Source organism: Narcine bancroftii, chromosome 12 (genome assembly GCF_036971445.1).
Source record: "Narcine bancroftii isolate sNarBan1 chromosome 12, sNarBan1.hap1, whole genome shotgun sequence".
Lineage (NCBI taxonomy): Eukaryota > Metazoa > Chordata > Chondrichthyes > Torpediniformes > Narcinidae > Narcine > Narcine bancroftii.
This window is the reverse complement of record NC_091480.1, coordinates 36,021,734-36,046,925: the sequence shown is the minus strand read 5'-3', so window position 1 is coordinate 36,046,925 and position 25,192 is coordinate 36,021,734. Positions and strand designations below refer to the sequence as shown.

The 25,192-nt window shown below is 41.0% G+C and overlaps 1 protein-coding gene across 2 annotated transcripts in view; it reads right to left on the bottom strand.

Annotated features, from left to right (window-relative positions):
• Positions 1-16,044: 16,044 nt before the first annotated feature.
• LOC138747010 (microtubule-actin cross-linking factor 1-like) overlaps positions 16,045-25,192 on the bottom strand; it is a 46,677-nt gene continuing 37,529 nt past the window's right edge. For both annotated transcript variants that reach the window (XM_069905841.1, XM_069905842.1), the window contains one exon: positions 16,045-16,131. In XM_069905841.1, the coding sequence (XP_069761942.1) occupies positions 16,067-16,131 (65 nt within the window). In that variant the 3' untranslated portion in view covers positions 16,045-16,066. The remainder of the gene's footprint in view (positions 16,132-25,192) is intronic.

Below are 25,192 nucleotides of genomic sequence, written 5' to 3'. Positions count from 1 at the left end.
AAGAGACCTGAAGTGGGGAGCTAAGTAGATCAGGGATTCTGGAATTTATTGCCTATTTTCCTACCATTCATTATGTATTTGCTTTTCAATGCTCAAAATGTTCTTTCACCAGACTGCACCACCACCCTATAATATAATTTAAAGCCTTATCCATAACCCCAATTTGTTCTTTCCTGTGGAATTCTATTTAAGAATGCATACCAAGTAATTAGATTTTTAAAAAGATAACACATTAACCTGGAAAAGAATTGATAAAAAATAAATGTTTGAAAAGGCTATTTTCTTTGTAAAACACACTTACTTATTTGACCTGATTTCTTTTGCCTGTAGCATAGCCTTCAATATGGAATTGGTTGCTTGTTAGTAATGAGCAAAATGGCAGTAAGAGCACAGCTGTTCATTAAAAATACATTTTGTGACGTGTAACTAAACTGTGCGAATACTTGCATTCCATCTGAAGGATGGATGCTGTCTGAAATGTCTCATGTTTGCTGAGGAATTCGGATTCCATCTGTTCACGACCATCAACAATGCACAACTCACAATATGGTCCAATGATCACCTCTGCTCTCTAACTGTCATAAGACGCGCAGCCTCATATTTCTGTAATTAGTACTTTGCACAATGAGCTTGGCTGCGCAGTTGACTGTATTAAGATTCAGCACTGTGACCTTTTCTTTTTTTTCTTCCCTTGAAGCAGAAGGAATACTGCTCAAGAATTACTATCCTGGCTTCTGCAGAGCAAACGAAGGACCAGATAAAATTAAGCTCATTGTCTCATTAACTCTTGGCCCCCTGTGGTGATGCACCACTAGCCGACTGCAGGGGGCGACCACTGTAGTACCTGCAGGAAGAGCACTGGAGGACAGACAACACCTGGCCGGCTGTCAATCAGCTGACCTGAATGGACCAAACCCCGCCCGATTGGCTGCCAATCAGCCGCCCGGGATATAAGCCACATCCGGCTCCTCTCGAGGTCAGTCACTTGCAAACAGCCCACAGCTAGCCACAGCAGAGACTTTAAGCTGAATAAAGTCTGTTGTTTCAGCTTTTGAATCGTGTGTCTCTTACTGTCATTACAGTGCATCGCAATTTCCTCTTTACTCTTGTAAAGATCTGCCTCATGGCGACATCGTGGAAATCAGTTCATTGAATGTGAAATCACAGGAGCAATCTATAGAGTCATAGAGCGAAGTAGCAGGCCCGTCAGCCCTCATGGAACATTGGGAAATCAACCAGCCATGTTACACAGCCAGCAGAACAACATTCTGAGTGTGGCCCTATTCCGTGGTTGATGTCGTGAACAGTGATAAAATATTGCCGTGAACTACATCCAACAGCAATCTACAAACATCAAAAAAAAATTTTCTCTTCACCTCCTAGTTTGCAGGAATGAGCTTCTGTGAAAAAAGAGTTGCTGTATTCACCGGTGACAAAATAAGGAAGAAGCTTTTTATTTTGACCAAGTGAGGTTGCAACACAGGACAGAGAGACCCACTTGTCCAACATCTATCCACCAACTGCTTTACCAACAGGTCTGCCTGACCATTCCCTTTCTACATCCTTCCTGTGCTGAAATCAAGGCTGGTTTGATTGACCTACCATTCCACCTCATGGATTCTTGCATTTCTCATTCGTTCCATCCCTCTGCCAGAGGCAGCTTAAAATCATTTATTTGGAAAGACGGTGTAAATGGCAATTTTTACAGGGTTTCCGGCGATCTTCCACTGAACTCACAGCGGGAAATCAGTAGCACAGTTAAGGAAATTACAGGCACGTCCTTTCAACATCAACTTCTTTCGCAACGGAGTCATCTCATAATCCAATGAGCCAGTCAGATCATGGAGAATGTATGTTGGAATTTTAAATTATATATTTTATATAACACATGGCACAAGTTCTCCATGCTGGCATTTTGCTCCATGGGTACTCTCCTTTCTCATTATTGTTATGTATCACTTTCTGTGTCATGTGATCATCTATCTTAGCCCTTCCCCCTCGGATATGATCTACCCTAACAAGTTGGCCGAGGAAGTGTTCACAGTCTCTGGGTTCAAGATTCCTTTTTTGTCAAAGAACTCCAATACACAAAGTTTGTTTACTTTTGTTTGCCCCATAAAGGCATGGAAATAGGCGCCATTAGTCCAATATTCCCAACAAGATGAGAAAAAGAAGCAAGTCAGAGCCTCTTCAGTGTCATTCCATGTGTCCATTTGTGTATTCAGGTTTCCTTGTTCCTCTACGCCAGTTAAGCTTCAACTTTTCGTGATGCAAACCTAGCTTTCTTTTCAAAATGTAACTCAACAGCACTTCCTTATGCTGAATTTAACATTAGATTCAAAGCCCTTGAGCTCTCAAGGTTGTCATAGATGAATAGATGAAGGGTGGTTAGTGGCGACAAGCTCCCACTGCTACACAAATGCTCTTCATGGCGTGTGCATCAAACATCTTCTGACAACCAAATCCAACTCCTGGCCTTCATGTGTGGCATCGTTCTTATGCCCGGAGGAACTGTTCTCACTGACAGGAGAAGGGGCAAAGGCAGGCTACTGGTGCCTTGAAACCAGTTGTTCTGAGCAGATAGGGCTCATTGACCACAGACGGTAACTCATCTAGGAGAGGGAAAACCGATTTCAAACCTCTGCTGCCATACCCGCTCACAGGAAAGGCTTTGGAAGTAAACACCTCGGAAAAATCTTGAGTCGGAGTCCAAAGGCAGCTGACTGTTGTACCCAACACCAGCATAGCAACTTCTGGCACCAACCTGCCTCGATTTTCGTCATTCCTTTGGACCTGTCATGAGCATGGGGTCAGGGGGTCCCACTGTATGGGCAACAGATGGACCTCCACATCAACTCTGCCTTGGCTTGTGATCTGGGGAGGCCACTCCAACTACTACCAGAGGTGCAGTACCCCGACCGACAGAGGCCACCAAAAGCCCATTCTTTATGGATTGTATATACTCCCCACTGTGACCAGTAGCTTCATTTACAAACATCGTAGTTTCCTAACCTTCCATGTGTTTTTTTTTTGAAGGGCCTACACAAGGGCCCAATGCCTCAGCAAAGCAAAGATCCCTGCAGGAAAGAATGCACCATCTTGGGAAAGTTGGCTGCAGAGTAAGAACGCACTGAAATGCTGGAGGAACTCAGTTGGTCTTTCAGCGTCCATAGTTGACAAAGATATATTGCCGACGATTCGGGCCTGAGGACCTGGTGGGTAAATTGGCCAATGACCACGACCCATTTGTGTGAGTGAGTGGTATTTGGGAAAGCTGATGGGAATGTGGGGTGAATATGCATTAGTGTAGATTAATTTAAGTGTGTACTTGATAGTCAGCACAGATTTGATGCGCTGAAGGGTCTGTTTTCTTGCTGTATGACTTTATAGCTATATGGCAATGAGCAGAAGTTCACTTGGTCACAAACAGTGCTCCAATTGTGCTCTGCTGTAATTTGCTTTTAAAATTTGATTTGATAGAAGAAAACCTTTCTTTTTAGTGCTTATGTGCATGAGTCACACTGAACTCTTTGGCCAAAATTTCACTCTGCAGCTATCAAATATATAGTTTTCTCTCTTGTTCATGAACTATTTTAGATATTCCATAAGAACGTTTGACTTCAATTTCCAAGGTCTTCTAATTATAACTTTGCAAACATTGTGTCCTTGAACACGTCAGGCTGTGACAATTAACTACTCAGAGAGAAGATCTACACCAAAATGTTCTAGATTGTGTGAAGTTATTAGGAACGAAGCAAGTTCCATTAATGTCTCAGTGACTCAGGAGTATCAATTTGACTTGTGTGTTTTTGACTTATTTTCAGAGGTGATAGCTCTCTCTCTCTTCCATGGCAACCAGCTCCTGTGACAACTTTGGAAAATATCTAAACTCATGATCCTGCTCATAAAAACGGCGGAGACACTTAGCGGGTCAGGAAGTGCCTAGAGGAAGCAAATGTTTTGGGCCTGACGTCTTGGTCGAGGTATGAGCAAAAGGCAGGCAGGTCCCGCGCGACCTGCTGAGTTTCTCCTGCATTTTTGTGTATTGCACCACAATCACAGCATCTGCAGTCTTTACTGTTCAGCCCTCATAATCCTGCTGTTCAGATTTGGGACTTATAACCATTTTCCTTCATTTGAAAATGGAATTATCCATTTCCTGCTATTTGGGCAACTTTCACTTCTGGTTTTAATATTGAAGTTGCTGGTGATCTCTTCCTACCTGCTTCCAACATCATGTTACCGTTGCACTTTGGGATAAACCTTCAAGATGTGGCTGATAATACCGTAAAATACCCCTCCACTTGAATTCCAAAACTGTTATCAGATCTGTCTCAAGATTCTGTGTCTTATGAAATAGGCCATTTTTGAATCTGCTTTCACCTGAACAATGGATGCAAAGCAGGTTGATCAAACTAAAACTTTCCCTGCTTAACTGTGGCATTTGATTTGAAGTGAATGCTATGAATTTTGATAAAAATTGAAAACACTCTTGGCCCTTTAAATGGCTAGAACGTCCAAGGCGTACTTTAACAACCTTAAATACTATTATTTCTACTGTTCTTATGTAATAAACCTTAAAGCAGCCTTGTTTCTTCCATATGTGTGCAGAGGTTTAGGAATTACACAACTTGAGATTCCTTTCCATACAGATCAATGTTGGTAAACATCAAGGATGGTTATAATAGAAGAACCCATTGAGTTCATTCCTGAGAATTCTTTCTTTCCCAGACTTAGCCAATTCCCTTAGTGTGATACAATTGAATCTATCACCTCTGGCAGTGTATTTTGGCCTCTAACCACTCATTGTGTAAAATGATTTTCCACCTGCCAATCTTACCAATTCTCACTGATTCTGGTCGAGAGGGGAGGAAGTCCATGATCTAATTACACAATGAGGTGTTGAGTCCCAGGTCCTGGAGTTTGCTGCTCAGTTTTGAGGGGATGATGGTGTTAAATGCTGAACTGTAGTCGATAAAGAGCATCCTGATGTCAGCATCTTTACTGTCCAGGTGTTCCAGGGCTTTGTGAAGAGCCAGTGAGATGGCATCCGCTATAGACCCATTGCTAATATAGGCGAACTGGAACAGATCCACATCGCTGCTCAGACCGGAGCTGATCTGCTTCAACACCAGACTTTCAAAACACTTCATCACTGTTGATGTGAGTGCCTCTGATCGATAGTTATTAAGGTAGGTTACCACACTCTTTATGATTGACGCCTGTTTGAAATAGGTGGGTACCATGCCCTGCTGGAGTGAGATATTGAAGATATCCCCAGCCTTTTAATTCTGGTGCCTGGTATGGGGACACCAATACTCCTGAGCATAAAGCCCTCCAAAATATAATGGACACAGCCCAGGACATCACAGGCAAAACCCTCCCCACTGTTGAGTACACCTACAGGGAAAGCAGCAATCGTCAAAGACCCACACCACCCAGCTCACACTCTGTTCTCGCTGCTGCCATCTTGAAAGAGGTCTAGGTGCCACAAGACTCCCATCACCAGGTTCTGGAGCAGCTGCTCCCCCTCCACCATCAGACTCCTCAACGACAAACTAAATCAGAGACTCGTTTAAGGACTCTTATTTGTGCACTTTATTGATTTTCTTTTGTTCTCTCTGTCTTGCACAGTCAGTTTGTTTACATGTGTTATCTGTTCACAGTTCTTTGTTTTCATGTTTACAACGTGTACAGTTTTATTTTTGCACTATTAATTAATTAATTAATTCTGCCAGACCTGCAGGAAAAAAGAATCTCAGGATGTATGAGATGTCATGTATGTACTCTGACAAGAAATCTGAAAATCTGCCTGCTTTTTATTCATACCTTGAAGAAGGGCTTAAGCCCGAAATGCCTGTTATATATTTTTATCTCCTTTGAATGCTGAGTTCCTCCAGCAGTTCTCTGTCATTCCCACAATCACAGTGACTGCACTTTTGTCTTTCATCCCACTTTCTTTATCACATTTCAGCTTCCACTTTCACCTCCTGTGAACTTTCCTATTTTTGCACCCAATAAATGTTTAAATTAACAAAAACGTTTTCCTTACTAGTTTGTTAATTGCTCATCTTTATTCTGATTGGCTTGGCATACTTGATGATATCAATATTTTTGGCAATATGGTACTAACTCTTGCTAGCAGCAGATGTTAAGATAGGTAGATGTCTTGGAACCTTTCTGGACAGATTTCTTTAAGGTAGGCAGTGAGAAATATGGTTTTGCTTCTAATTGCGAACGCCGAGCCTTGGCTTTCTTGATGAAGCCTGAAGTTCTATTAGAGGCATTAATTGGTGTTTTATGCTGTAAGATATTGTTCAATAATTTATATTCCAAAATCCCTTGATGCCTTTGACACATCTTCTCAGTCCTTTCCTTGCATATCTTAGTATAGTACACTTAAGACCTGTTTAAAGACTTTGGTCAATTCTTTGCTAATGTCTGATATCTACTGATGTTCATTTATAATATGTTGTTCTTTTATTTATAAAAATATAAAAAACTATCTCTTTTAAATAAATGAAGAGACATATATATTGATATATAAAAAATATTCACAAGAAAGACACCCTGAATGCTGGAAATATCAAATAAAAAAATGTTGTTGGAAATACTCAAGCAGGATCTTTGGAGAAGTCAAGATTTTACAGTATTTCATCTCATAAACCTAATGTAAATGCACCTACCAAACACATATTGTATTGTGTGTATATGGGATGTGTATGTACACAGCACATTGTAGATAGAAAGCATCTTGATGACTTCTTCCACTGTCAAGTATTATCCCCATATAACATGGCCAGCACCAAGGGGGGAGGAGGCATTTGTGGGCTTTTCCCCACCCAAATGAATTACTGTTCCCCCCCCACCCATAGCACTAGCGTATCTAGTCTCCACATGATATAAGCAGGGCATTTGTCTGTTACATTGGAAGGAGGGGGAAGTGTGACACCGGCACATGGAGGAGGTTCATGACAGGTAGGGACCCCCCCTCCTGCTTAGTGAGTTTTCGAATGTCAGATTGTGCCCCCCACTGCGTTAATCTAATTCCCCCCCCCACCCCATTGAACTTGTTCTGACCCTGACCTTGCCCTGTAATAATGGAATTTTTGAAAAACTTAGACATAAAGCATGGTAACAGGCCATTTCAGCTCATGTGCCACCCAATTTATACCCAATTAACCTACACTCCGGTATGTTTCGCACGGTGGGAGGAAAGCAGACCCCGGGGAAAATCCATGCAGACACAGGGAGAACGTACCAACTCCTTACAGACAGCGTAGGATTCGAACCCCGACGCCGTAAGCTGGCGCTGCAAAGGCGTTGCGCTAACCACAACAACAGACCAAGATTTTTACGTAAACATATGATGCTGTGTTTCCAATCTCCCATCAGTGGAAATACTTTGTCCATTGATCCTCCTCTGAGTGCAACTTCAGGACCTTTAAGAGAAAAAGGGTGGCCCGATTGGCAATGCTTTACAGCTCCAGCGATCGGGTCTGTTCTTGGGTTCAAATCCCGCGCTGTCCGTAAGGAGTTTGTATCTTCTCCCCGTGTCTGCATGGGTTTTCTCCAGGGGTCTCTGGTTTTCTCCCACTGTTCGAAACATAACGACTGGTGGGGTGTAGGTTAATTGTGTGTAAATTGGGCAGCATGGACTCGTGGGCCGAAATGACCGGTTACTGCACTGTATGTCTAAATTAAAAATTTTAATTTAAAGATGGTCTAAAGAATGTATAACTTGCAAATACTTTATCCCATATGAGGGAGATTCTAACAAATTTTCCATTTTTCTTTAAACAAAGTCTCTTTTGCTAATACACCATTTACAGTAAAGGAACAATTTGAATCCTGTTTAAGTGTTTGAACCAACAGACTTCTGGCTCCAGGGCTCTAAACCAATTGACTACTGAGTGATATTTACATGCTTTTTATGTCACCGATCATCAGATACATGTGCATCAGTGTGGAACATCTAACAAATATTCTACAGGGCTTCCATTGCTGATCTTTTCCTTTGTTGTATTCATTCCCTTTTCTTTCAAACCTAATAATGATGACAATGGCAATTTATAAAATATGTTGCAAGTATTAGTAAATGATTAAAAATTAGTTTAATTGAAAGGAAACCTTTCAGCATGTAAGTCTCGCTACACTTGTTGGCTTAAGTCTACAGAGACCACTTGAAGAGATTCACTATTAACCGTGCTGAAAGACTGAGGAACTTGAACCTGAAGAAAGACCTGGACCACTGCATATCACTGTCAGAGCAGATGCAATCTCACTCCCTCTCCACTCAGCCCTGGATCATCTAGATAAAAGCCACATGGACATAAGACCGCTTTTCATTGATTACAGCTCAGTTTTCAACATCATTACATCCTCAATACTATTTAGCAAGCTTCAAAATCTAGCCTTCTGCAACTTTCTTATTTGAAGACCACAGTCAGCGCGGATTCCTCCTCACTGACAATAACTCAGGCGCACCTCAAAGATGCATGCTTACTGCTCTACTCTCTTTACACCAGTGGTTCTCAACCTTTTTCTTTCCACTCACATACCACTTGAAGTATTTCCTATGCCATAGGTGCTCTGTGATTTGTCAGGGATTGCTTATGTGGCATCTGGGTGGAAAAGTTTGAAAACCACTGTTTTAATTGTACGTAATTGACTCATTATGTGCATGGTTTCACAACTCCAAAGGAAATGGGCCAATGACAATTTTTCTCAAGCAAAATATTTCAGTAACAATTGGGTCTAGAGCAGTGATTCTCACTCACATGCTCACCTTAAGCAATCCCTTACTTAAAGTGGTATGTGAGTGGAAAGGTTGAGAACCACTGCTTTACACTCGGGTCTGTGTGGCCACGCACAATTCCAATGCCATTCACAAATTTGCCGATGACACCACGTTTGCCGGCAGAATCACAAACAAGTGTACAGGAGGGAGATCGATCAGCCTGTTGAGTGGTGTTACAACAACAACCTCGCCCTCAATGTGTGCAGATCTAAGGGACTGATTTCGGACTTCAGGATGGGGAAACTAGGAGAACACAAACCAGTCCTCAGCAAGGGGTCAACTGTGGTAAGGATAAAAAACTTTAAACTCTTGGGTGTCAACATCTCTGAAGATTTTTCCTGGGGACTTCATGACGGTGCAATCATAAAGAAGGCTCGCCAGTGGCTATACCTTGTTAGGAATTGGAGGAGATTTGATGTCACCAAGCTTCTATTCTCAAGCACTCAGTCCATGTCCTTTTCTCACTGTAAACATCAGGGGCCAACAGGCTCTTTCCCCTCAGCTGTCAGATTTCTGAATGCATAATGACCATAAACACGACCTCACTTTTTCTCTTCTTTTGAACTAAGTTATAGATTTATTTTAAATAGTGTATATTCAGAAATGTAATTTGTAGAAATTTTGTATCTGAAATAATACTGATGCAAAAGGATGAATATTCATCCCGATTCTGAAATATAAATAAAACATATATTTCCAAAGTTTATCTTTTTAACACGTAATGCATCAGGGATCAACAAAGTACAATCTATAATTCAAATTACAATGAAATAAATCTGAAAAACACAATGCTTTTCGTGTTAGGTATGTCATTATCATTTAATAAAATTCCAAAATCTGTGTTGGAAATGCCTCAAAGGGGAAAAGAAAATATCCCTGACACATGAAACAAATCAGAGACATGACTCTAACTTCCTGTTATAGGAAAAGATCCCCATCAAATCTTTTCCAAACCTGAACAGTTCAAACTGTCTCCCTATCCTCATTCGCAAAGAAAAAAAATAATACTCTGCTTTAGGATCCCTGTTTTTCTCTCTCAAAAAGAAATAACTCAGTCTTTAACAGAATCTGAGGAACAATGTTTGCTGATCAAATTGAGCAACTTTGGAGCATCACAAAAGCAGTGTAGGGTTCATTTCTTTTAACCCAAAGGGGTAAAATAAAATTTCTGGTGCATTAAATTTGTGTACAAAGACATTCCTGACTCAAAGTTTCCTATAATTATTACGAGCTCCTGTTTTAGTGAAATTAGATTATCACTGTATGGGATAGTATAGATAGGAGGAACTGAATGGTCACAGTTAACATTTAACATTTCACACAAGCACAACACACATCACAGCCCAGCGATAAATTGATGCATTGTAGGAAATGAGGGAAGGTTTGTCACAGTCTGTTCCATATTCGATACATTTGCAAAGACATTGTAACGGCTGAAGAAAAAACAGCTTTTTGAAGCAGCTCTTGTGACTGGCCATTTTTGTGGAATTGAGAGCAAAGCCGGCTCTGTGAATGACTGGGCCTTTTCCATGATTGACCTGTGCCAAGAGGGTCTTTTTTGAGAAGCAAAGTGCTTCATTTTGAGTGTGACGAACAGTGAAGGTCACTTGGAGAGACCAGTGCTGGGGTCTTGGAAGCTTCATGGAGACCGCCCAGTTTGAGTCTCACCTACGAAAGAACCAGGAGTGTTAGGACAACAGCTCGTATGGATAGACATTTCTTCAAAGTCAATGCAAGAAGAAAACGTGAAACTGTAGCAGCTACTTCCTATCAGTTCATCATTAATGCTGGGCATGAAATTTCAAAGGCCTTCACTTCAACACTGAATTTGAAAGGCTAAACTTTGAAGAACTTTTTAGATTTTCAATAGCATGTAGCACACACACACACACACACACACACACACACACACACACACACACACACACACACACACACACACACACACACACACACACACACACACACGCGCGCGCACGCGCACACGCACACGCACACCTCCGCATAGTTGGGGGATAGTTTAAGAGTTAACCTTAAAGTTTATGAGTTAGAAATTAAATTAAATTTCCCAACTTGGAAATAAAGAGTAACCTCAGCAACTAATTCTCTATTTTATATGCCTTATGATGCAAGTGGGAGCAGAAATTTTCTGCTTTAATTATGAAGGCCATTCCGTTCCATTTGCCTTCTCAACAGCCTGCTCCACCTGCAAACCTATCTCTCTGCTAACAGCAGCAGGGCTCGGGATTGAACGCAGGTTGCTGGGGGTTTAAGGTTCCAGCTCAACCACAGTTTTTCCATTGGTCTCAATATAGATTCTTCAGTTGTGCCATAGATGATGGCGATGATACACTTTATTGTCATTATGTGACCAGAATATAAAATAGAATGCAATACAATAAACACATACAGTAAAAATACACGGAATAAACCATATGCAATCTGACAAAATATTCTAAAATAAATTGTTAAAAACCAATTACAGGGTCTGAAGTATAAAAGCAGCTCTGCTCAACGTCGTAAATTGATATTTAACATTATTACGGCTTCATGAAAAAAAAGCTCTACCTTTTTAAGTCTGGTAGTTCCCGAGCGAAGGCTCCTTTAGCGTCTCCCTGATGGTAGGAGAGTAAATAGTTCATGATTAGGGTGTGTTGTGTCTTTAATGTGTATGGTACTGACTGTTTAGAATCAGAATTAGTAACATCCTTGGAAAAACTGTTCCTTATAAAGGAACCTATCCATGTAATAGGAGAGTATTTAATTATTATTTTACTAGACATTCTCCCAGTTGTTCTCCCTCAACAATGTTCTCCCTCAACATTGAGAGGCTGAATACTGAAGGACACATTGAGACACTTCTAATTTTGTTTGTAATGTAACACTTTCTCTCTGTTTTTTTTGTGGCCACAGTCAGCAGGGGTGCCCAGTGCAGGCTTAGCGCTCATTGCAACAGGGACAAATCAAGGAATAAATCTTTGAAAAGCAAAAATTATAAGAGGCAGCTCCTACCAGCATTCGGTTCAAACCCAAACAATAACAAAGTGTGGCACAATATTTTATTTTAATTTAATTCTTTTTTCTCATCAATGTTATAACAAAATGACGTTGAATGAAGCAACATTATTCAAGGGCTCACTGTAATTTAAAGCTGTTCTGGTTGATTAGCCAATGCCACTGGAGCATACCACCGTCTTCCTCCAACTCTTCCCTCTGCCTGGCAAAGCCGAGAGAAACTCAACCACCCCCGTGACAAACAGTTGCATAAGCACCAAGGAGAGGTGAACGTACTGCTGAACTTTGAAATAAGAAAATTGTTGAAGAAGACAAAATAATGTGGGAAAGCATGAATTTGGCACCAAATTGTGACGTTCTCGTTTCATCTTTTTCATTTAGCTTCAGTCATGCAGTTCTAAAGCACTGCCATTAATGTGCTGAGGGGAGTTTGCTGGCTAATCCATTGGTGCTGTATTAAACTTCCTTAAAGATATGAATACAGTTAATTTTTAGTTGCACTTGAATAGCCATGGAAAGTCAAGTGCTGTATAATGGACGACATTTATCGGCAGCAACCAGCAATTTGCTAAGTCCAGGATAAAGTGGAGTAACTGGCTTCTTCGTCCTTTCTTCCCTCACCCCTCCTTGGTCCACCTATCACCTACTGGCCCTGTCTCGTCCCTCCTCACCTCACTTCTCCTCTTTATGCCAACAATCTTCCCTCTCCAATCCCATTTCTGACACAGGGTCTCCAAATGAAACGCCGATGATTCCTTTCCCCCCATTGATGCTGCTTGACCCACTGAGATCCCCCAGCAGTTTGTGGTTCACTTCGCATTCTAGTATCTGCATCCTTTTGATTTTCTAAGATGTTAAATCAGAAGTGGGAACTTGGCTATCAGGATCCCAATGGAAAAATGGAAGAGGGAGAAAAATTCTACAACATTTAAAACATCCTTCCAACGTGTCATGGAAATGCAATATTCCTCAAGGCAGCAGATCAAGAGCTGAGTTGAACAGCTCATCTTTGGCTGGCTAGACATGATGCTTAAAATGAACTTATTTAGCTCTGTTGCTAATTGCACATTGATCAACTTGATTTCAGTAAAAATAGTGCTTGGAATGTACTTCTAAATCAGAAGGGCACAGTCAACACATGAGATCAAGTGCTTCTTTACTCTTCACAAAACAAAGACTCACTCGGACTAAAACTACCGCCCAACGGAGTATGAATCAACACACTTTCTTACCACTGGTGAACTCAAGGCCCTCTCTAATACTCAAGGCTCCCAAGAAGAGAGATTCTCAACTGGGGCCATGTGGCCCCTCTGGAGGACACAGCACATTATAGTGAAAGCCTTGTTTTCTATTCACCCCACGTAACATGATGTTTTTAAAAAAATTTTTATGTAGTTGGTAGGAGAGAAGTACAGAGGAAACCAATTAAACTTGGCTGCTTCACCATAAACTTGAGTGGAGTCCGAAGGAGGCCACAGTCAAAAAAGGTTGAGAATGGCTGCCCTAGAAAACCACCCCCTCTTCCCTCCTTATTTTCCTACAACCCTGCAAACAACTGTCTCTTACGTGCCTATCAATTCCTCAGACACTTTTGTCACTTCACTTCACTGAGGATAGTTTACCAACTAACCTACCGACACCTTTAGAAATGGGAGGAAAAGAGAACACTGAGCAGAACCCCACACAGTCTCGAGGAGAATCTACACCTTGCACATAGGCAGCTCCAAGAGCAAGGATTGAACGTGGCTCCCTGGAGATATGAGGCAACTACACTAACTGATGGACCATTATGCCACTCCATGGTTATGATATAAATATTGTTAAGACTGGATGCTCAAATCTCCTAGCATGTGTGCACTGAAGCCCTATCAAGAATGCTGATCATAGACTTCCAGCAAGCGCGAGATTTGGGTAGAAGCAGGTTTGAGGTTGCCATCTGTGCTGTTACAGTCAGGACACATGGTGCTGAAGTGGGAAGTGGGCACTAATTTCCCAATATAGTTTTGTCATTTGGGGCATTCGGCTCCCAATTGCCAGTCTGGATTCAAATTGAGGGCTTCATTTCTAGACTGAAAAGAACAGTGTGGTTCAACACTGCTTCAACAATGCCAGATTCACACAGCACACAGAATGGGGCCCAGATTTTCTAGTGGGTTGTAAGCATTTCAAGCTTTCCGCTCATCTCTGAATTAGTTGAAAATTTCCTTTAAGCTTAACTTTGCAGAATAGGCGAATCCTTCCTGGTGAGGAAGTTCCGTCCAGGACAAAAGTCTCCCTGTTACAAAATGCTCCATCCATATCTATCCACAATGTCTGCAGAATTGGCAGCTCCAACTGAAGACTATGGAGTGGATCTTGATTCCCCAGTGGTAAGAAACCGTGTTGTTTGATACTCTGCTGGATGGTAGATTTAGCCTGAGTAATCTCCTTGTTTTGTGAAGATTAAAGAAGCACTTTGATATATTGATATGTCTAATTTCAACTGTCCACCTGTTATTATACATATTGCTGTCTACTCTCGGCAGGAGACCAATGTGACAATTCCAGACCTTGGAAAAAATCGAGGCCTTTCCATACAATGTATTGGCCCGTGAAGATGAGATCGTTGCAAGATTCAAGTTACACTAATGAAAGGTTTCCTAGCTTCCATCTGTCCATGAGGAATGTAGGGCGATATAACAGATCAAATTTAGCAGCCATGTGTAGGTAAGTTAAAAATGATAGTGGCTGTAAATATAAATAAGTCCTGTAGTAGCAATCATAATAATTTCTATTGTAAAAATCCTGCAGCTAAATTTCACCTCAAACATTTGGACCAATAATTTTTCATCTGTATTTTCATGTATCTTTCTCTTTGGCTTGGCTTCGCAGACGAAGATTTATGGAGGGGTAAATGTCCACGTCAGCTGCAGGCTCGTTTGTGGCTGACAAGTCCAATGCGGGACAGGCAGACATGGTTGCATGGTGCTGAACCAAGCCATGAAAGACCTCATTTTCATGTATACTACAGGCCTAATACCGTTCCCTGCTCTGGCTTTCAGCTGTAGGCTGAATGCAGCCTCAGAAGTAAGATGTGATTAAATTTTCTCTCTCAAATCACACTTTCTCTTTCCCATCAATGGCACGTTAACTTATAATGGTGCCTTTCACTTTTATGACCCATCTTGCTACATCCTAGTAAACTTTTCTTATTTTCCATTTTAATCTTTAACAGCTGTTACTTTGCAGGAATATTCACATCTTACCTTTAGGATTTTGCTTTTACTTTTAAATCATGGAGCTTCTTTCCTGACCTCCTGCCAAGTCATTTGAGCTGTCGACACTGAAATGTCTAGCCTGGTGATCAATGACCGCTTTGGTTGTCTTTGGATATTTGTTGCTCTCCTCCTCCACAACTGAGAACATTCTTTCCCCCCCACCCACCCCCCCCCCCTCACTACCGAGCAGAACCTACTTGTCTTTAGCCAAAAATTGACCTTATATTAGGCTTCTAAATGAACATTTTTCCACGCTCCACAAACTACAAAACCTGCATTTGTGACTGACGAAGTAGTTTGCTGGACATCAAAGGATCCCAATTATTCTGATGTTTATTGTCACTAACAATTGGAATTTCATACTAAATGTAAGTATTGTTCCAGTGATTGGGATTGTTTAAATAAATTACTGACAAGCATTACTTCTCTTTCTTCAAAAAACTTGAGAATTTATTCCCTGAACAAGTTATACAACTGGTCCTCAAGTGATTTTAATGAAGATGTTCTGAATTGTGGCCTTAAATACATCATCAGCAAAAAAATGCTTTTCAAGTTTTATTTTCGAGGATAGTAATTAAAAGATTCATTTTGCATTTTATTAATGGAACAGAGAAGATTCATGAAGAACTGAGTTATACTTCCTGGGTCGAAAACAACCATTATTTTGCTTTGATTTGTACAGTTAGTTAAATTATCCTTTGGCCTGAATCATTGTTTGCTTATCAGGAACAACAGGTCCTGACTATCAGACCCATGTTCTGGGAAGTCGGTACAAAACGGTTGGTGTGTTTTCGGGTCTGAATGATTTATAGAGGCCGTCAATGACTCGGGCTATAAACCTTGTGGTTCTTTTTTGTGAGTGAGAGTCTGTTGGTGCATTTCTGTTGAGTGACAGTTCTCTGGTAAAATGAGGCCCTAACTGGACATGCGTAGTTCAAGCGGTGGTATAAATCTCACCTGCTGTTGCTATCATTTCTGGTGATACTTTCTCTGCTCAGACCCCTGGCTGACCGCAGGGGGGTTCACCTGAATCAAACGCTTTTAACCAGCAGGACCCAGCTGTGAAAACAATCCACAAAAGTTGAATCAGTAAGATAAATGCTGGTTAGCTTGAAATTAATGTGATATGTCTCCTTCATGGCAAAACATGGCTTTGTCACTGTAGCTTCATTTGGACAGTGTTCAATCGTACCAGGACCTTGATTGGACACTGAAGGAAAGTAATCCCGTTGGTCGCTCGCAGAGTCTATATTCAATGATTTTGCACATGAGTGGAGCCCAATAAGATCCCATTATTAACCACCTCAGAAATGAAGCCTATCTTGAGACTGTAATAATGACCATTCAGATAAGCCTGAAAAGCTATTGATAACAAGCGTAAACTTGACATTTGCATAGTGAGTTGTCAAGGTTGATTTTCTCAACAAAAATAGTTCATTTACTTTGGTAACATAAAGCGCCTTTTTTATCATCCCATGAAGGAGTAAATCCAGATATATTAGGCTCATTTAACCTTTTCAGGAGTCTTAGTCTGTTCAGATTTCTGTCTGCCTGCTTAGCCTCATAATTATTTAGCTGCCGTCCGTGACCTAGATTTATTAATCTGATTAGCTTCATTTTCAGCCGATATGAAAAGCATCACTTGGACTTGAGAATGTTCAGGACTTGGAAATAGTTGAATGCACTATTCAGAAGAATTGGTCAAGTTTAAATAGGAGAGAAAGCAGCTGTTCCATCCACAAGGTGGAATTGATGAGCTGCACAGCAGCCTGTCACTCCATTAGCTTGTTCCTTCGTCCAATGGATGTGACCTGTTGTATAATTTGACCACTTCTGTTATTATGGCCCATCAAGCAGAATGGAACAATAAGCTGCAAAAGATCCAGGCTACGTCAAAACCCCCATATAGTGCAATATATGGTGATAGTTTTTTTCTATTGGCCAAAGGATAATAAAATATTTTGTGGAAACTTTCAAACTAATTTAAAAAGTGATAAAAACACAAGCATACTGGAGAAGTGTAAGGTAAAAACATCATGAATTGGGACCGGAGAAGGAGTCACCCAGTACTAAGGAGTAACAGGATGCAGGTGTGACCTTGTACGCTCAAGATAAGTGTGGCAATAACAAGATGATGTGCAGCAGACTAACAGAGAAGGGTAGCAACAGCTTATTCATTGGACAATGTAATGGTATGATAATTTACTAAGTGCGTGTCCTGAGGTATTAAAAAAAACACCACTTGCTGATATCGGGAGAATGCGCCTTCTCCAACTAACCCTGTTAGTTGCAAGTGTTACAATCCGGTAATAAAGAACCTTGATTTCGACTCAGTCTGGTGTCTGACTCACTCATTCTCGAACAAAGCAGACCTAACAGCGCCCACAGGATATGTAAACAATGTTTCGGGCCTGAGGCTTTCTTGATAGTCATATTTCTTTACCTCCTCCGTTTAAAAAGATAGTTGCTGTTGTGTACGACTCCAGTAAAAACAACATTAATACAGCAAAGTCTTGGAAGTGAATCAGAAACGAATTGTGAAAAGCAAATCCTGTTTTTAAACATGAAGCTCATCTCCCTGCAGCATGTTCACTCTATTATGGTAGTTGCCTTCATTCCTCATTCTATTACCATTTGAGCTATAATTTGACTGAACGTTTTACATGCTTTCTTTTAATCATTAAATACACAGTATGTCCGTGCTGAATTCTTGCCACATTTCCACAAGCAAGTCTACACTTGCCCTAGTGACATCACCGAATGTCAGTAGCCTCCTGTTAATGAGGAGGAAGCCTTTGGTTGGTGTTGATGGATAACTCAGCACAATTAGACTTTGCCAACTATTAATCTTCCTCCACATGCCTTCGCATCGGAACAACCACTTGTAATGCTGCTAATTACTGTGCAACTGTCTCAGATATCCAATGGCATGCTTTTGCAATGGGTTATAAAGTTAAGTTTTGCATTGAATACCAACATTCTTTATTTAATAGTGTACCACACAAGGTGTTACTGAAATCCCAGTCATTCAGAGAAGCCCAAATGTTTACTGACACTGGGGGTGAAACTCAACATTTGCCTCATGAACCATTGAGGTGGATTTTCTTAAAAATATAAAAATACTGAATTTTATTAATATAATGTTGTTTGCTGAAGGGTTTGACTTTTAGTTCAGCCTTTTTGTTTCAGGTGTATTAAGCAATAGAAGCAATAGAATTTTATTGCTTATTCCGGACTAACTGGGTTCAGAAATCTCAGGTGTCTTTTTAATTTACCATTCTTACACTTTGAGATCTTAAGAACATTCAAAACAATCTAGTTATTATGAATGTTGGTGAAAACAAGTCTGAAATGGGAGTTTTTTTTCCTTTGAGCTTGTTTGTTAATTCGGCCATTAAAGTATATATATGCTGGAGTTCCTTATCTGTTGGGGTGGAAACATTTGAGTGATCAGAGACTCGTGTTAGCATGAGGAAGTTATTTCTGCATCAGTTCTTTGAAAAGCTTGGCTGGTGGCCCCTCTTCCCCCATAAATTTCATGTATTTCCTCTTCATTTAATATTAAATTTCCCTCTACCACATTTATTATCAGGCAATGTGATAATAACACTCCTTGCATCAAAAATAAATGTCCCCATCTCCCCATCACTTTGCGCTCTATGAAGACATGAAGCTCTAATGCCTTGTCTTCCATTTTCAAAAATGTTTCAGCCGAGGGGGTAGAATTCTCGAACTTCTTTTACACTGTACCATTCCATTTTTATTGTGTCGCCTTTAACCTTCCAACATAACATTTCATTCTTCTCTGCATTAAATTTCTTGTGCCTTATGACGCTGTGAAACTTATTCTGGGCCTGGTTAATCTATCCACATCTTGGAGGCGAGAGGAGGGTAGATGGTCAGGAGAAGGAGATGGAACAGGCAGGCAGTGCAGGACACCCCTGTGGCCTTTCCCATCAATCACAAGTATACCATTTTGGATATTGTTGGGGGGGCTGAATAACAGGAACATGGACAAGCCACAGCGATTAGGTCTCCGGCACAAAGTCTGGTCCTGTGGCTAAGAAGGGAAGGGAGGAGGAGGACCATTGTAGTGACAGAGGATTCCATAGTTAAGGGGACAGGTAAGATTTTCTGTGGAAGAGATTGTGTATTCTGGATGACATGTTGCCTCCCTAGTTCCAGGGTCCGAGATGTCTCAGATCAAGTTCTCAGTATTCTAAAGAGGAAGAGTGAGCAGCCAGATGTTGTGGTCCATGTAGTGACTGGTGATATGGTAGGAAGGGTGAGGAGCTCCTGCAAGGAGAATTCATGATGCTAGGTTGAAGGAGAGGACCTCCAGGGTTGTGATCTCAGGATTGCCACTTGCTAGTGAGGTTAGAAATAGGAGTATAATGCAGCTTAACACATGCCTAAGATATGGTGCAGGAGGGAGGGCTTCTTAGGTATCTGCATCATTGGGGTCTCTTCCAGGGAAGGTAGGACCTGTTCTGATGGGATGGCTTGCATCTGAACTTTAGGGGGACTTGCATCCTTGCGGGAAGGTTTGCTAGTGCTGCTTGGTGGGTGGGGGTGCTTTAAACTAGATTTGCAGGGGAAATATGCAGGTTAGAGTGCCAGAACAGATAGAGGAGTTGAGGTGGGAAAAAATGATGTGAAAATTTCATGAACCGTGAGAAGTCAATGGGTTGTATTTTGTGGAAATGCCATCAGGTACATCTATTTCAATGCAAGGAGTATTTAGGAAAGGCAGATGAGCTTAAAACATGGATTGGCACAAGGAATTATGACATTGTAGCCATCAGTGAAACTTGGTTGTAGGAAGGGGCAGGAATGGCAGCTCAATGTTCCGGGCTTCCATTGCTTCAGATGTGATTGAAGGGGAAGGAGTGGCATTGCTCATCAGGGAAAATATCACAGCTGAGGTCAGACAGGACAGACCAGATAGCTCATTTACTGAGGCTATATGGTTGGAGCTGAGGAACGGGAAAGATATTACCACACTCATGAGTTGTATTACAGACCGCCCAATGGTCAAATAGAATTGGAGGAGCAAATCTACATAGAGTTAGAAAACAGCTGCAGGAAACATAAGGTTGTGACAGGACATTTTAACTTTCTACATATTGACTGGGACTCCAATATTGTAAAAGAGCTGGGTGGCTTGGAGTTTATCAAATGTCTTCAGTATATAGAAGTACCAACTAGAGAGAATGCAATACTTTATTAGTATTTACGTTAATTAAGGAGAAGGAAAGGTCTGAGCCTCGGTTGAGATTCTAAATTGGAGAAAGGCAATTTTGAGGAAATGAGAAAAGATCTAGAAGGCATGGATTAGGATGTCGTTTTTGGGCAAGGATGTGCAAGGTAAGTGAAAGACCTTCAAATATGACATTTTGAGTGTACAGAGATTGCATGTTCTTGTCAGAATTAAAGGCAAGGTTATCAGGCAGAGGGGACCTTGATTTTCTAGGGATATTGGGGATCTGGTTCAGAAGAAAAGAAAGGTGTACAGCAGGTATAGGCAACACGGAGCAACTGAGATATTTAAGGAGTATAAAAAATACAAGAAAAACCTCTGAGATCAGGAGGCTAAAAGAATACATGAGGTTGTTTTGGCAGACACTCTGAAGGAAAATCTGAAGGGTTTCTACAGGTATATTAAGAGCAAAAGGATAGTAAGGGAACAAAATTGGTCCCCTTGAAGATCAGAGTGGTCGGCTTTGTATGGAGCCAAAAGAGATGGGAGAGATCTTAAATGTTTTTATCATCAATATTCACTGAGAAAATTGGCACAGTGTTGTGGGAAATAAAGAAAATAAGCAGTGAGGCCATGGAACCTATACAGATTAAAGAGGAGGAGATGTTTGCTGTCATAAAGCAAATAAAGGTGGATAAATCCCCAGGGCCTGACAAAATATTCCCTTGGACCTTGAGGGAGGCTAGTGTAGAAATTTCAGGGGCTGTGGCAGAAATAGTTAAAATGTCCTTAGTCACAGGCGTGGTGCCGAAGGATTGAAGGTTGTTTAAAAGAGGTTCTAAAAGTAACCCAAAATAAATTATAGGCCGGTGAGCCTAATATCAGTAGTGGTAAATTATTGGAAAGTGTTCTTAGGGATCAGATATTCAATTATGTGGCTATACAGGGGCTGATTAGGGATAATCAACATGACTTTGTGCGTGGTAGGTGGTGTTTAATAAAACAGAGATTTTCGAGGAGGGTACCAGGAAAGTTTATGAAAGAAAGGCTGTGGATATTTGTCTACATGGACTTTTGTAGGACCTTTGACAAGGTTCCATACGGAGGTTAATTAGGAAGGTTCAGACACTGGGTATTCATGGTGAAGTAGTGAACTGGATGTGGTGATACAACCACCAGCCTACTGCAGGTGGTGAACTCTGTACCTGCAGGAAGATCATCTAAGGGCCTGACTCTACCTGGCCGGTTCAGCCAACCTGAATATAAACTTGAGCCGGCCCCTCCTGAGCCAGTCACATGGGGAGCCACAAAGGCATGAATTGGTGACCAGACTTTTACTGGAATAAAGCCTGTTGTACAATCATTTCTGAGTTTGTGCTTGCTCACTGCTACCTAAATGCACCTCACTGGACTCAACAATGGCTGGACAGGAGAAGCCAGAGAGGAGTGATGGAGGATGCTTCTCAGATTGGAGCCCTGTGACTAGTGGTGTGCTTCAGGAGTCGGTACTGGGACCATTGTTGTTTTCACCCATATCTGTGATTTGGATGATAATGTGGTAAATTGGATCAGCAAGTTTGAAGATGACACTAAGATTGGAGGTATTGTGGACAGTGAAGAAGGGTTTAAAAGTTTGCAGAGGTTTCTGCACCAGCTGTAAAAATGGGCTGATAAAATGGCAGATGGAATTTATTGCAGACAAGAGTGAGGAGTTGCATTTTGGAAGGACAAACCAAGAAAGGACAAACATAGTAAATGGTAGGGCACTGACGAGTGCAGTAGAATAGAGGGATCTGGGAATACAGATACATAATTCCCTGAAAGTGGCGTCACAGGTGGATAGGGTTGTAAAGGGAGCTTTTGGCGTATTGGCCTTCATAAATCAAAGTATTGAGTATAGGGGTTGGGATGTTATGGTGAAGTTGTTTATGATAATGATGAGGCCAAATTTGGAGTATTGTGTGCAGTTCTGGTCATCTAACTACAGGAAAGAAATCAAAATGATAGAAAGAAAGCAGAGAAGATTTAGTAGGATGTTGCCTGGACTTCAGGAACTGAGTTACAGGAAAAGGTTAAACAGGTTAGGACTTTATTCCCTGGAGCGTATAAAAATGAGGGGAGGTTTGATAGAGGTATTTAAAATTATGAAGGGAAAGACATTTAATGTAGGTAGACTTTTTCCACTGAGGGTAGGTGAGATACAAGCCAGAGGACAAGGGTTAAGAGAGAAAGGGGAAATATTTAGGGGGAACTGTGAGGGGGAAAGTCTTCACAGAGAGAGGGGTGAGAGTGTGGAATGAGCTGCAAGCTGAAGTGATGAATCCAGGCTGAATTTTAACATTTAAGAAGAATTTGAACACGTACATGGATGGGAGAGGTATGGAGGGCTATTGACTAGGTCCAGGTCAGTGGGACTAGGCAAAAAAAATTAGTTTACCACATCCTCAAAGGACTGAAGGGGCCTATTTCTGTGCTCTAATGTTCTATGTTTCTACCTCTGTACATAGACACTAATAGCACCATCTCTTTCAACTCTATTTGGCCAGAATTTAACAATGTTTGTGAAACACAGTTTTTGTTTCACAAATCTGTGTTGCCTGTGGTTTAATAACCCTTGTTCTTCAAAGTGACAAGTGACAATGTTCTGGATTAAGTAAACAGAAGTCACCCCAACCTCTCCGGTCGGTCTGTGATGAAAACAGTAAATGATGGAAATATTCAACAGGTTAGGCAGCATTTATGGAGAGAGAAGCAGAATTAACATTTCAAGGTCTGTTTTATTTCCTTCCCTTCTATTTATGAACACTTACTGCCCTCTGGGTCTCTAACACCACATCCATTTCAACACAGATGATGATTAAAATCTCTGCAACTTTTACTCTCTCTTCTGTCAGCGGCCATCTGAACACATAATGGCTTTCCCACTTCTCCAACCTCTGAGGCAAATCCTCTCAGTCCATTTGTATTTAATCCAACTTGATTCCCGCTTCCTTTGTTCAGCCTCTTTTTTTTGGAGGAGACAGAGAAAGACACTCATTTCAAACTGTGCACCCTGGAATATTTCCTTTGGCTCTCTCATCACTCAGCTCCTTACGATTCTTCACATTTGTATAAGATACTTCATTGTAATTTTTGTTTTAATTTAGACATTCAGCCCAGTAACAGGGCCTTCTGGCCCACGAGCCTATGCCACTCAAATACACCAATTAATCTTTTTTGAAGGGTGGGAGGAAACTGAAGCACCTGGTGGAAACCCACGCAGACATGGGGAGAAGCTGTAAACTCCTTACAGACAGAGTTGGATTCGAACCTTGGCCACTGGTGCTGTAATAGTGTTTTAGCGTTGCGTTAACCACTATGACCTTCCAAAAACATTATTATTTCTCATTAAAGCCTATTTTACTTCATTAGTTCCTCCATAATTTTCTGCTTCTTTATGCACTTATTTTAATATGCTTTTTAATTTAATTTTAATCACAATTCTGTTCATTACATCAGGAGCTGTAAATTTGATGTCAACCACAGCAATGCATTAATCTGAATGATCTTTGTCTTGAAAGCCTCACTTTATCTGTTTTTTTTTCATTTCTACCTGATTATCTGCATTTGTGATCCCAGGACTTTTGAATTATGTTTTTGGTCTCAGAAAGTTAAATGCCCTGCAAAGCAAGGTTTGATGTTGTGGAACCATAATAGAGTATTCTGTTGAAATTCCTTGAATGATTCTTTCAGTGAATTAACTTCCTTCTTCTTTCCATGAGATATACAGTTGTTTTGCAGCATTGTTGAAGATTTTTTAAAAAAGTAATTTTTCAAAACACCATGTGATTCACGTACAATTCAAGTACAGTAAAAATCCCCTGTAATGCGGATCGAAAGAACCAAAGACTTGTTGATCTAAACCAAGGCTTTTATTAACTTAAAGACTGGAGCATATCACAAGTAGGTTGACCAGTCCAGAATGACCTGGTCTGGCTAGGAGCAATCCTTTAAGACCTGCCAGTAGGGGGAGCTACACTCTCAGCCAATCACAGTCATCCTACAGTACCATCTGTACATAGACACATTGGTGATAGAATCTGTACTATCACATCCCCGTTATCTGGAATTTAAGCAACTGGCAAAAAGTACAAAAGTTTAAAACTGGTTCTCCTAGTGGTGAAGTTCACCAATCAAACAATATGCAATCTCAAACAATGGGCAAATACACTTACCCGGCATCTACCAATCCCGACTGGTGCTGGAGACACCGGTTTTACTGTTACCCAAGTTTGATGGGGCTCAGTCATCTTACATTTACTTTGCAGAAATAATAGGAGCTCCAGTCTCTGCCATCATTGCATGAAAATGGCTGTAGACTCAACAAGGTTTGCTTGGTAAATTGCAGAAACAAATTTACCATAATAAAAGATCTGAAGAAGGGTTTTCCTACTATTCTCTTCGTTGAAGGAAGTTTCTTTTTGCTGTCATCAAACAGAAATCCAAGTCAAAAGCCTTCTAAAAATCCAAATACACAATGCCCACTTGCATCTCCTTTATCGACCCTGCTTATCACTTCTTCAAAGAATTCCAGTAGGTTTTTCAAGCCACGTTTTCCCTGAAGAAAACCATGCTGGTGCTTGCACATCTTATCATGTGCCTCCACTTGACAGTTGACAATTGACTGAACATCTTTGCAACCACTGATGTAAGGCTAACCTGTCCATAATTTCATTTCTGATCCCTCCCTCCCTTCTTGAATAGTGAAGTGACATTTATGATTTTTCCAGTCCTCTTGGACCATGCCATATCAATTCCTGAAAGATCATTACCAATGCTTCCATCATTTTTACAGCTACTCCTTTCAGAAACTTGAGGGCGAATCTCCCTGGTCCGGGACACTTACTTAACCTTCGGTCATTCAGCTTTCTGAACCCATTC